This window comes from Entelurus aequoreus, linkage group LG09, assembly GCF_033978785.1.
Source record: "Entelurus aequoreus isolate RoL-2023_Sb linkage group LG09, RoL_Eaeq_v1.1, whole genome shotgun sequence".
Taxonomy (NCBI): Eukaryota; Metazoa; Chordata; class Actinopteri; order Syngnathiformes; family Syngnathidae; genus Entelurus; species Entelurus aequoreus.
Window position 1 is genome coordinate 37,560,237 of NC_084739.1, and position 14,373 is coordinate 37,574,609.

General features: G+C 40.7%; 1 protein-coding gene across 2 annotated transcripts in view; it reads left to right on the forward strand.

Annotated features, from left to right (window-relative positions):
* Positions 1-14,373, forward strand: part of pik3ap1 (phosphoinositide-3-kinase adaptor protein 1) — a 132,891-nt gene that overhangs the window by 105,245 nt on the left and 13,273 nt on the right. Inside the window, exons 6-14 of one of the 2 annotated variants that reach the window (XM_062058691.1) lie at positions 5,171-5,412; positions 7,259-7,403; positions 8,671-8,813; positions 8,893-9,025; positions 10,194-10,390; positions 10,468-10,618; positions 10,730-10,792; positions 10,877-11,131; positions 11,199-11,252. In XM_062058691.1, the coding sequence (XP_061914675.1) occupies positions 5,171-5,412; positions 7,259-7,403; positions 8,671-8,813; positions 8,893-9,025; positions 10,194-10,390; positions 10,468-10,618; positions 10,730-10,792; positions 10,877-11,131; positions 11,199-11,252 (1,383 nt within the window). Of the gene's footprint in view, positions 1-5,170; positions 5,413-7,258; positions 7,404-8,670; positions 8,814-8,892; positions 9,026-10,193; positions 10,391-10,464; positions 10,619-10,729; positions 10,793-10,876; positions 11,132-11,198; positions 11,253-14,373 lie in introns of both variants that reach the window. The other variant, XM_062058690.1, reaches the window with a different exon arrangement.

The window sequence follows — 14,373 nt, forward strand, 5'->3', positions numbered from 1 at the left end:
GTTGGCAAAGGGAACAGTGGTCCCGCTGGGCAGGGGCACCGCTAGGGATTTTGGGCCCCATGAAAAGAATCTTTACAGGGCCCCCAACACAGCGGCAACATTTTTTGATGCTTTTTTACATACAGTTATGCATTTTAATGGTATTTTTGACTATCATTACCATATTTTTGAAAGAAGAACAGCATCACAGTTGACATTATTTTTTCTGTATTATAATTTCATCATCAATAGGGGCCTCTCTGGGCCCCCCTCCATCATGGGCCCCTAGAATCCGTCTCCTTTACCCCCCCTTTTCGGCGCCCCTGCCCCTGGGGACAGCACAAATCACGTGACTGGTTTGCTTATATCGGTCAAAATTACTTGGGAATCTCTGTGAGATCTTTGGTCATATCTATTTACTAGCAAACTTTGTTTGTATTTTGGTGTTATAAATATATACATATATATGTATGTATGTATGTATGTATGTATGTATATATATATATATATATATATATATATATATATATATATATATATATATATATATATATATATATATATATATATATATATATATATATATATATATATATATAAATAAATATATATATATATATATATATATATATATATATATATATATATATATATATATATATATATATATATATATATATATATAAATAAATATATATATATGTATATGTATATATATATATATATATATATATATATATATATATATATATATATATATATATATATATATATATATATATATATATATATATATGTGTATGTGTATATATATGTACACTACCGTTCAAAAGTTTGGGGTCACATTAAAATGTCCTTATTTTTGAAGGAAAAGCACTGTACTTTTCAATGAAGATAACTTTAAACTAGTCTTAACTTTAAAGAAATACACTCTATACATTGCTAATGTGGTAAATGACTATTCTAGCTGCAAATGTCTGGTTTTTGGTGCAATATCTACATAGGTGTAAAAAGGCCCATTTCCAGCAACTATCACTCCAGCGTTCTAATGGTACAATGTGTTTGCTCATTGGCTCAGAAGGCTAATTGATGATTAGAAAACCCTTGTGCAATCATGTTCACACATCTGAAAACACTTTAGCTCGTTACAGACGCTACAAAACTGACCTTCCTTTGAGCAGATTGAGTTTCTGGAGCATCACATTTGTGGGGTCAATTAAATGCTCAAAATGGCCAGAAAAAGAGAACTTTCATCTGAAACTCGACAGTCTATTCTTGTTCTTAGAAATGAAGGCTATTCCACAAAATTGTTCGGGTGGCCCCAAACTTTTGAACGGTAGTGTATGTATATATATATATATACTGTATATATATATAAATACATAAATGTGTGCATATATATGTTTGTTTTTTTAAACTTAAATTATTGTTCTAATTACCGTCAATACAGGTTGCTCTTTAAGACAAAAACTTATTGATCTCATGTATTTGCTTTGATAAATAAAATATTTGGAGTCTTTCTTATATTTGTATCTGAAACAGCACTATCTATTGGTAACTTCCTTGAAAATGTATTTTGTATGATCACCTCCATTTTGTCTAAAAGAGGCCCTACAGAATGATGAATTTCTTCTCCTCTGACTTATTAAAGTTGTTACAATGTTGGATACTCGTGTTAAACAATGACAAAGCATCAAATAATGAAGTTCATGCATTTGGACGTGAGCTTACACACAGTTTTGGAGGCCTCTGTTTGCGGGGTTTTGCTGTCTGGCTGCGCTGTGACGTCACACAGAGTTGGATGTTCTTATTTGGACCAAAAGTAAAGTTCTCAACCAGAGGCATAAGACAAAAAAAGGTAAAATAAATGTTGTTTTTTTCAATCTAATTGCGGACCAGCAGACCAGTCAGTAAGCCATGCCCTCAGCCTCTTCCGCTTTGCACACACACACACACACACACACACACGCAAGAATGAGAAGCGGCACAATACCCAGAAGTCTCATAAGTCTTTGTGCAAATGTTTTTATTTTTGCTCCAGTAAATGTTGATAAAATTGATAATCGTCATACAGAAAATACATTTATAACACAGTTTAATGAACAAATATTAATATTTATTTTTATTGTTTGGTTCTCCATGTTTGACTGCCTACCTTGATCGCACGTCCCCGTTATAGTTTTATTTTGCAATGAAGTAGACCTACACTGCATCATACACAGAGCTGCATTTTATATTTTGCCACTTTCATGTTTTGAAAAACGGCAAAATACCCTTCAGTAGGATTCAGTGCAGATCTACGGCACTACAAACTTTGCCAAGAACGTTAAACGTTCAAAGCAATTATCTTTCACGACACGTGTTATGATGATAGAACTATTGTATCTTATTAGGTTTTGCTGTTAAATCTTGTATGAAATGCATTTTGGTTTTGAACACTGCTAAAAGCAGGGATAAATTAAACAGATAGAAGTGTTGCGGCTGGCTCAGGGTTGCAACGACAAAAGGGGGTCGAAACTGAAGTTAAAAGTGCACAAAAGAATAATTATTATAACAAATGTGAGGACAACCTTAACAAAAACGACAAAACTAACATAAATGAACAAAACAAACACATGTGCAAAATAACGCTCCTCCAGCTGATAAGCCCCAATTTAGCTGAGATAGGCTCCAGCACCCCCTGCGACCCCGAAAGGGACAAGCGGTAGAAACTGGATGGATGGATGGAGGTGCAGCTGTGGGACCTGCAAACCCACAAAGGAGCGGGAGAGAGAGAAAAGAGGTGGCTAAGCAGGCCTCCTTTCTAAACCCAATTCCCAAAAGACTCCGACAAGGCCTGGGCCGTTAAAAGACAAAGCTCACGTCGTTTCTGGTTAAGATGCTCTAATAATAAATAATACACTGCATGGGTGATTATGTGTCAGCAAATAAGTTATTTAAACCTGACTGATGCAGTGAGTAACATCTCATTTGTCAAATAACGATGTGACAATATGACATTGCATGATGTTGTGGAAACGATGACACAGCAAATTAATGCTGTCCAAGCTACAGTAAAGGTGGTCTCAAGAATTGTTAGTGTGACTTTTTTGGGCCAGAAAGTTTTGTTCTTGGTGTAAATGTGCTTTTTTGATTTACAAAACCCAAAACCAGTGAAGTTGGCACGTTGTGTAAATCTCAAATTAAAAAAAAGAATACAATGATTTGCAAATCCTTTTCAACTTATATTCAATTGAATAGACTGTAAAGACAAGATACTTAACGTTCAAACTGGAATACTTTGTTATTTTTTGCAAATATTAGCTCATTTGGAATTTGAAGCATGCAATATGTTACAAAAAAGCTGGCACAAGTGGCAAAAAAGACTGAGAAAGTTAAAGAATGCTCATCAAAAACTTATTTGGAACATCCCACAGGTGAACAGGCTAATCATGAACAGGTGGGTGCCATGGTTGGCAATAAAAGCAGCTTCCATGAAATGCTCAGTCATTCACAAACAAGGATGGGGCGAGGGTCACCACTTTGTGAACAAATGCGTGAGCAAATTGTCAAACAGTTTAAGAACAAAATTTCTCAGCCAGCTATTGCAACGGAACTTAGGGATTTCACCATCTACGGTCCGTAATATCATCAAAAGGTTCAGATAATCTGGAGAAATCACTGCATGTAACAAAGCCGAAAACCAACATTGAATGACCGTGACATTCGATCCCTCAGGCGGTTCTGCATCAAAAACCGACATCAGTGTGTAAAGGATATCACCACATGGGCTCAGGAACACTTCAGAAAACCACTGTCAGTAACTACAGTTTGTCGCTACGTCTGTAAGTGCAAGTTAAAACACACTTATGCAAAGCGAAAGCCATTTATCAACAACACCCAGAAACGCCGCCGGCTTCGCTGGGCCCGAGCTCATCTTAGATGGACTGATGCAAAGTGGAAAAGTGTTCTGTAGTCTGACGAGTCCACATTTCAAATTGTTTTTGGAAACTGTGGACGTTGTGTCCTCCGGACCAAAGAGGAAAAGAACTGTTATAGGCACAAAGTTCAGAAGCCAGCATCTGTGATGGTATGGGGGTGTATTACTGTGAAGGCGCCATTAAATGATAAATGATAAATGAGTTATACTTGTATAGCGCTTTTCTACCTTCAAGGTACTCAAAGCGCTTTGACAGTATTTCCACATTCACCCATTCACACACACATTCACACACTGATGGCGGGAGCTGCCATGCAAGGCGCTAACCAGCAGCCATCAGGAGCAAGGGTGAAGTGAAGGTGGGGATTGAACCCCAGTAACCAGCAACCCTCCGATTGCTGGCACGGCCACTCTACCAACTTCGCCACGCCGCCCCCTAATGCTGAAAGGTACATACAGGTTTTGGAGCAACATATGTTGCATCCAAGCAGCGTCTTTTTCATGGACAAGAGAAGTGAAGTGAATTATATTTATGTAGCGCTTTTTTCTAGTGACTCAAAGCGCTTTACATAGTGAAACCCAATATCTAAGTTATATTCAAACCAGTGTGGGTGGCACTGGGAGCAGGTGGGTAAAGTGTCTTGCCCAAGGACACAACGGCAGTGACTAGGATGGTGGAAGCGGGGATCGAACCTGCAACCCGCAAGTTGCTGGCACGGCCGCTATACCACCCCTGCTTATTTCAGCAAGACAATGCCAAGCCACGTGCTACAACAGCATGGCTTCGTAGTAAAAGAGTTTGAGTACTAGACTGGCCTGCTTGTAGTCCAGACCTGTCTCCCATTGAAAATGTGTGGCGCATTATGAAGCGTAAAATACGACATTGGAGACCCCGGACTGTGGAGCAACTTAAGCTGTACATCAAGCAAGAATGGAAAATAATTCCACTTGAACAGCTTAAAAAATTGGTCTCCTCAGTTCCCAAACGTTTACTGAGTGTTGTTAAAAGAAAAGGCCATGTAACACAGTGGTAAAAATGCCCATGTGCCAACTTTTTTGCAATGTGTTGCTGCCATTAAATTCTAAGTTAATGATTATTTGCATGAAAAAAATGAAGTTTCTCAGTTCGAACATTAAGTATCTTGTCTTTGCAGTCTATTCAATTGAATATAAGTTGAAAAGGATTTGCAAATCATTGTATTCAGTTTTTATTTACGATTTACACAACGTGCCAACTTCACTGGTTTTGGGTTTTGTGTTAATTCTTTAAAGGTAGGCTACAGGATGAATATGTGAAGAAATGTGCAGCCTCAGAACAGCTCCATATTACACCTACAACCTCAAATGAAGATACCACCACAGAAAATACACAGGAAGTGATGTCAACAGACTTTCAGGAAGCCAACTTGAAGGGTGACAAACACATGACAGCGGGTGTTTCAGCAACGGAGGAAATGAGTCCACACTCACACATCACCTGCCTCACTGTCCAACCGACCCAAGTCTTGTGTGGGGTAAGTTTGTGGTCATTACATCATGAGGCTTAAAGGCCTACTGAAATTAAATGTTCTTATTTAAACGGGGATAGCAGATCCATTCTATGTGTCATACTTGATAATTTCGCGATATTGCCATATTTTTGCTGAAAGGATTTAGTAGAGAACATCGACGATAAAGTTCGCAACTTTTGGTCGCTGATAAAAAAAGCCTTGCCTGTACCGGAAGTAGCGTGACGTCGCAGGTTGAAAGGCTCTTCACATTTCCCCATTGTTTACACCAGTAACGAGAGCAATTCGGACGAGAAAGCAACAATTACCCCATTAATTTGAGCGAGGATGAAAGATTTGTAGATGAGGAACGTCAGAGTGAAGGACTAGAGTGCAGTGCAGGACGTATCTTTTTTCGCTCTGACCGTAACTTAGGTACAAGGTCTCATTGGAATCCACACTTTCTCCTTTTTCTATTGTGGATCACGGATTTGTATTTTAAAGGCCTACTGAAATGATTTTTTTTTATTTAAATGGGGATAGTAGATCAATTCTATGTGTCATACTTGATCATTTCGCGATATTGCCATATTTTTGCTGAAAGGATTTAGTATAGAACAACGACGATAAAGTTCGCAACTTTTGGTCGCTGATTAAAAAAAGCCTTGCCTATACCGGAAGTAGCGTGACGTCACAGGAGAAAGGATTCCTCACAATTCCCCATTGTTTAAAATGGAGCGAGAGAGATTCGGACCGAGAAAGCGACGATTACCCCATTAATTTGAGCGAGGATGAAAGATTTGTGGTTGAGGTACGTTAGAGTGAAGGACTAGAGAGGCAGTGCAGGGTGTATCTTTTTTCGCTCTGACCGTAACTTAGGTACATGGTCTCATTGGATTCCACACCCTCTCCTTTTTCTATTGTGGATCACGGATTTGTATATTAAACCACCTCAAATACTATATCCTCTTGAAAATGAGAGTCGAGAACGCGAAATGGACATTCACAGTGACTTTTATCTCCACGACAATACATCGGCGAAACACTTTAGCTACTGAGCTAACGTGATAGCATCTGGTTCAAATGCAGATAGAAACAAAATTTAAAAAAACCCTGACTGGAAGGATAGACAGAAAATCAACAATACTATTAAACCATGGACATGTAACTACACGGTTAATAATTCTCAGCCTGGCAAAGCTTAACAATGCTGTTGCTAACGACGCCATTGAAGCTAACTTAGCTACGGGACCTCACAGAGCTATGCTAAAAAACATTAGCTATCCACCTACGCCAGCCCTCATCTGCTCATCAACACCCGTGCTCACCTGTGTTCCAGCGATCGACGGCGCGACGAAGCACTTCACCCGATCATCGATGCGGTCGGCGGCTAGCGTCGGATAGCGCGTCTGCTATCCAACTCAAAGTCCTCCTGGTTGTGTTACTGCAGCCAGCCGCTAATACACCGATCCCACCTACAGCTTTCTTCTTTGCAGTCTCCATTGTTCATTAAACAAATTGCAAAAGATTCACCAACACAGATGTCCAGAATACTGTGGAATTTTGCGATGAAAACAGAGCTGTTTGTATTGTGATACAATGTGTCCCAATACTTCCGCTTCAACCATTGACGTCACGCGCAAACGTCATCATATCTAGACGTTTTCAACCGGAAGTTTCCCGGGAAATTTAAAATTGCACTTTATAAGTTAACCCGGCCGTATTGGCATGTGTTGCAATGTTAAGATTTCATCATTGATATATAAACTATCAGACTGCATGGTCGGTAGTAGTGGGTTTCAGTAGGCCTTTAAGGAAATAGAAGAGGACGGTCTGTAAATCTCATACTGATACTGGTTTGCTCTATTCTAAGGTGGGGGAGAGCATTTTCATCATCTTCACTCACAAAGTGGATGATCTAACAGCACCAGAAGTCGAGTTCAGCGCTGCAAATAAACCAACAAAAAGAGTTCCAGGCATTGTTGTGAATGAGTACACAATACGTGTGAACGCACCTGGTACGTATCTATTTTAGTGTAGTGTTGTCATTGGGCAGCTTTTTTTTATGACAGTGATCAGGATGTCACACAATAAAATCATAAACAAATAACATAACCAGTTCTGGGAAGTATTTAAGAAAGCAGGTTAAGTGAAAACTCTGAATTTGTAAACCGTGAGATTAGGGAATCATCATCATTACATCCTTGTGTAAGACTGCTGAATAAAACTATATAATGAAGCAATTAAAACAAATCCTTGATTTATTTTTTAAAATATTTTTTTGATTTGTTTAAATAAAAAAATAAAGAAAGAAAAACGTACATTTAGTTATTTTAATTTTTGTAAACAAAAGTACAATCGGTGCTATATCTTACTGAGAACAGTGGCATAATCGATACTAATGCAAAAATGTCCACTGTGGAGACCGTTGATTCTCATGAGAATATTACTGTACTTCATTTGTTACTAACATCAAGTAAACTGTTAAGAAAAAAAATATATGATTTGCAAAAAAGAGATAAGTACAATATTTTTTAACCTTGGTATGGAATATTTAATTATTTTTTCATAATTACACTTTAGATATTTTTTGGTATTTCATTATTGTTAATATATGAGCTATATTACTTACAACAAGTAAAATATCTTCCAAACATGAGTTGAAATGGCAAATTGTTTTTCTTTATATTTTAGATTTGACTACATAATATTTATAAATAAATTGGTCTAACAGAAATTGCCTGCAGGTTACAAGAGAATAAAAACATCTATAAAAAAAATCACTCAAGGGATTGCACCTAACTTAAAGTGATTTTATATTTCATATTAATTATTATTCCACCTTAGCGCAGGGCCTGAAATGTGATTAAATGTTAGATGGATAAACTACTGCATTAAAACCTATGCATAGACTCACTTCAGTCCAATATGATTTTACTGTATGACTTTTCTTTCAAAAAAAGTGTTCATACTTAGCATAAAACATTAAAGCTTTCACTTCCAGTTACATTTTCTGTCCCTAGTTGCTATAGTGAATCATATAATCAGCGCTCCATTGATCATGGCTTTTTATTTTGGTCTTAACTCAGTGACAACTTACTCAGGATTGATTGAGCTAACTAAGATCAGCTGTTCTGGAACCCAACACTCAGAGTTTCCCATCTTGGGGTAAATCAACTCAGGCTTTAGGTTCACAATCAGAGTCTGTTGAACCTCCTGCTGATGTACTATAATGTAAGTTTTGGTTTCTATCGACTAAACTTCATGTTTGGTTTTCCCTTCTAGAAATGCCTGCAGGGGTGGTATCACTCACTATGTGCGCTAACCGATCACGCATAAACTTAAACTCCATCACGTTCTATACCAGTATGGGACAAGTCAGTCGGTGTCTGGAAAACGCTGCTGATCCCATGAATTTTCTCTGTCAGGTGAGTCTTAATTAGAGTCTCAGCGATGTTACTGTTTGCTTTAACAATAATGCTCTTTTTGTTTTGTTTTTGCTTTCAGGCTTTCAACATGACATCTAATTCCACAGAGTATTTGGACAATATCCTAACTGATTCATTCAAATCCAAGATGCCTGCACCTGGTCTTCAGATGTTTGGAATTGAACAGATAGAGGAGTGCAATATGGCAACATGTGAGTGCAGTCAATTCTTGCTAGTTCGGTCAGTTCCTCGTGAATAAAGGAAGAGCTACAGCATTAAAATAGGTTGACAAACATCTTTACGTATGGAAAGTGCGTGCAAATTGGCTTAGTTGTGTAAAAATGGCCATAGTGGCAAAAAAAAGGTGTGGTGCAATGGCAAACAATGAAGGGAGAGAATCTTCTGTGTGCGTGTTAACATATTTACTGACAGAACTAAAAATAGCACAGACATATCTTCTATTTCTAGCTTTTTTTTCTAGCTTTTCCATTTTTGAGCTGCTTGTTGACTTAAGGGCTGATTTGCAGCCAGAATACACTAAAACAAATCAATAAACTTCCTATGCAATAACTTCTTGCAACGTACATTTTCTTGCGTTTGGATTATTCCATCACAGTTAGTACCGGCCACCTTTGGCGTGCTAAAGAGTTAATTTTTTCATATAGGCTCGAAAAGATGGCTATAAAACTATATTCACCTGTGCAAAGTTGGCCCCACACTTTGTCCAAATCTCCACAAACGTGTCCCAATTGTTTATGCTACAATTGTGCTGGTTTGCGCTTTTGGTTTAACTTTTGTAGTTTTTAAGTTATTAAATCATAAGTTATTAACTAATTATGAGTCATTATCACCCCGCCCCCCCACCATTCTTTGCTGCATACATATTTGGTCTAATTCCAACTATTATAGGACACGTTTGGGGAAATTTTGACATGGTTGGATGGCCGGTTATGAATAATAACACATTAATACCATTAAAACCAGAAAATGTTAATAACTTAAAAATCGTAACAACACAAACAAAACATTTTGCAGTACAAACGTAGCACAAACAACTGGGACAAGTTTTGGGGAGATTTGGACAAGGTGGGGGGGCCAACTTCACACAGGTCGTGAACCTGCGTATGCCAGCCAACCACTAGGCTTAATAGGCTTTCTTAGATGCCACCCAATAATCACAAGGCAGGTGCGGCAAACACCAACATGGCACACTAAAAATTACCTTAAGGTAGGAAGAAAAAAGTTTGCTTAAGAAATATGACCCTTTTTCAACCTTGGCTACCACTTTATCCTGAGCAGAGCTTAGCGCTTTGTTTAAAGATGCATTGCAAATGTCGGCTATCTACTACAAATTACTCAAATTAACCCGGTTCTCTTTAGATAAGCGTGATGAGGAACTTCCCACGCTGCTCCACTTTGCTGCAAAGTACGGCTTGAAGAAGTTGACCAGCTTCCTCCTTCAAATTCCCGGAGCGCTGCAGGCCTACAGTGTGATGAACAAGAATGGAGATTACCCAAACACGCTGGCAGAAAAGAGTGGCTTCTCAGATCTCAGACAGTTTATTGATGAGTTTGTCGTAAGTGCAACTATTACGAGTGTTTTTTTATGGATATGTTCCTGTGACCCTGTCTTGTTTCCTTACAAATGGAGCAGACGACAGGCATGCTCAAATCTCAGACTGAAGATGAAGAAGACAATAGCACCGAGGACTATGAAGATATGTCTACTACAAAGGACTCAGATTGTCCTAATGACATGTATGTGTCAATGTTGGGCATAAACCCTGAGTGTGCAGATGATCTATGTAAGTCTTGTGTTGTTTTTATGAATACATTGTGTCCATATCAATACAATTGTGCATCTTGAGAGATAGTTGCAAAACTGGTAGCTGATAATATTGCTGATGTTCCCATAGATGAAGTAATGAATGAGGTAGGAGAAAACTCAGAGGAAGCAATGCTGAGAACATTTTTTCAAGGTAAGCAACCTTAAAAATGGCGTTCTTTAATAGCGGTGTTGTAAAGAAAATGTGTACCGTATCTTTTTTTTTTTTATCTTTCAGCAAAACCTCAAAACCGAGTATTCCAGGAAGAAGGAGAGAAACGTCAACGTGAGCGAATGGAAAACAACAAACAGAATGAAGTGGATGAAAGTGACATAGAGTTTGAACCATACAACATCTCTACTGAAGAAATATATGATACTGTAGATGAAAATAGTTGCTACAATGCAGCAGTCCTGTGGCGTCCACCAGCCCCGGTACCCAGACCTGAAATTGAACCTGAGCCTGAAAAGCCTGTAACATATATTTCAAGAGGTACAATTACTTTCACTTTCACTTTTTGAAATACCATGATTACACCACTAACATGTATTTTTGACAGTATTTTCAGACAAAGTTACATCCCAAAGCCAAGTCTTGGAACTGTATCAGGAAGGTAAATCAATTCAGTACAGTTGAACCTCTAAGGTTGAACATAAGGGGCCTGATCTACTAAAAGTTTGCATGTATTATTTAAAACACGTGCAAACTTGATCTACTAAACTGGTGCGCAGAGGATGGCGTCTCTTAAGCGAATAGGGAGCCCTATCCATTTTGAGTGTATATCTTCAGGAATCGCTATAAACAGACATTATGTTGGTAAGTTATTTTCAGCACAACATGTGTGGAACAAAAACAAAGTTACACCAGCGGTGCACGCGTTTATACGCACCTATGCATTAAAAGAAACACTATATCATCATCATCGGCGGTCACTCGAAACGAGTATGACTGTCCTCCGTAGGGTCGTCTATTTGTGGATCCGTAGATGGCTGTGTAGGCCAATCCGTGATCCACATATTTTGGTGCAATGTGGGCAGGGGAAAATGGGAGTGGTTGATGGGGGGGGAGCCTTCTTCTGTCTTTCCTTGCGGTGTTGTCGCTTTGTGTCTGCGATACGGCGGAGTTCCATCTCATAGAGTGCTGCACCTTCTTGTACGGATTTCTTCCAGCGAGGCCTATCCAGTGCTATTTCCTCCCAGTTGTTCATGGGGATGTGGAAATGCTTTAAGCTGGTCTTGATGTTATCCTTGAAACGTTTCTTTTGCCCACCAGGGGCACGCTGACCTTCCTTCAACTGGGAGTAAAGGACCTGTTTGGGAAGACGTGTGTTGGACATGCGGATGACGTGACCTGTCCAGCGGAGTTGGTGCTGCAAAATTGTGGTGGTGATGCTGGGCATGTTGGCTTCCTCCAAGACGCTGATGTTGGTGCGTCTGTCCTCCCAACTGATCCTCAAAATCCTCCGTAGGGATCGCTGGTGATGTTGTTCCAGGGCTCTCAGGTGCCTACTGTAAGTAGTCCATGACTCTGCCCCATACAGCAGGGTGGGGATGACAACAGCTCTGTAGACCAGGAGCTTTGTTTGAGCCCTTAGATCCCGGTCCTCAAAGACTCTCCTCCTGAGTCTGGCATAGGCTCCACTGGCACAGCTCAGGCGATGGTTGACCTCTGAGTCAATGTCCGCTTTGGAGGAGAGGATGCTGCCGAGGTATGGGAAGTGGTCAACGTTTTCAAGGGGGGTGTTGTCCACGTTTATGGCGGGCTGATTAGTTGGCTGGTTGGGTGGAGGTTGATGTAGGACCTGGGTCTTCTTGATGTTGAGGGCAAGGCCCAGGGCTCTGTATGCCTTAGCAAAGGCATTCAAGATACCCTGAAGTTCTTCTGCTGAGTGTGCTGCGATGGCGTTGTCGTCCGCGTACTGAAGCTCCATGATAGTGGTGTTTCTAACTTTGCTCTTGGCTTTGAACCTGTTAAGGTTAAAGAGCCTGCCATCGGTTCTATACAGGATGGGGATCCCCTGTGGCAACTCTTTGCCAATGAGGTGCAGTATAGCACCAATAAAGATGGCAAACAGGGTGGGAGCTATGATACACCCTTGCTTGACACCCGTCTCCACAGTGAAAGGCTCAGACTCGGAGCCGCTGTTGCTGAGCACTGTGGCTGCCATGCCATCATGTAGAAGCCTCACTATTCTGATAAATTTATCGTGGCAGCCGCACCTCGACAGCACACTCCACAGAGCCTGACGGTCTACCGTGTCAAAGGCCTTTGTCAGGTCTATGAAGGCCATGTACAAAGGCTGTCTTTGTTCACGACATTTTTCCTGGAGTTGGCGGGCTGTAAAAATCATGTCGGCTGTGCCTCTAGCTGGGCGAAAGCCACACTGTGATTCTGGGAGTGCTTCCTCAGATAGTGGTAGCAATCGATTTGCAAGGACACGAGCTAAGATTTTGCCAGTTGTTGACAGGAGTGAGATGCCCCTGTAGTTTCCACAGTCAGCCTTGTCCCCCTTCTTGAATATGGTCACAATAAGAGCGTTCCTGAGCTCTGAGGGGAGTTCTTCTTTTTCCCAGACCTTGAGAAGTAGGGTGTGGATTTGATACAGGAGCTCTCTTCCACCTTCCTTTAGGATCTCCGCTGGGATCCCATCTGGTCCGGCAGCCTTGTTGTTCCTTAGACTCCTGATGGCATCTTGAACCTCTGTTATGGTGGGGGGTTCCCCCATATCTTCCCTGATGGGACTCTGGGGGATGTGGTTGGTGATGTCTGGTTCAGCTGTGCTGTCACGATTGAGGAGTTCCTGAAAGTGCTCCTTCCATCGGGCATTAATGGACTCATTGTCCTTTAGCAGCTGCTGCCCATCCTTTGAGCGCAGGGGGTTTAGGCCGCGGTAAGTTGGCCCATAGACAGCCTTGGTAGCACTAAAAAAGCCTCTGGTGTCCCCTGAGTCTGCTAGTCTCTGGATCTCCAGAGCCCTTTCAGTCCACCAGGAGTTCTTAAGCTCCCTTACCCGGCTCTGAACATCTGCCTTGGCTCTCGAGTGAGCTATTCTTTTGGCTTTACAGGTCACATCATTCTGCCAGGTGTGAAAGGCACTCCGTTTTTTGGAGATGAGCTGTTCTATCTCTGTGTCGTTCTCATCAAACCAGTCCTGGTGTTTTCTGGACTTGTACCCAAGGGTGGTTTTACAGGTAACGAGGATGGTTGATTTGAGCAGGTTCCAGTGTTCTTCGATGTTATCAGGGTATTCCTGCTGGAGGCTTTCCTCAAGGGATGTCTGAAGTTGCTGCTGGGTGGCAGTTTCATTCAGGCCTTCGAGGTTCAGCCTTGGCCGGATCTGCTTCTTTTGAACCCTCCTTTTCCTCTTAAGTCTGATGGACATTGTGGAGCGAATGAGGCGGTGATCTGTCCAACAGGCATCTGTGTCCAACATGGCCCTTGTGATGTTCACATCACAACGGTCCCTGGCTCGCACAATGACATAGTCAATGAGATGCCATTGTTTGGATCGAGGATGCCTCCAAGATGCCTTCAGTTTGTTTTTCTGGCGGAAGAGAGTGTTGGTAATTGTGAGGTTGTGCTGTGAACATTTGCTGAGAAGCAGGATTCCATTGGAGTTGATGTTCCCGATGCCTTCCTTCCCTATAGTGCCCTTCCAGAGGTGTTGGTCCCGGCCGACCCTGGCATTAAAGTCACCTAGGAGAATAATCTTATCCTCCTTTGGGATCCTAGAC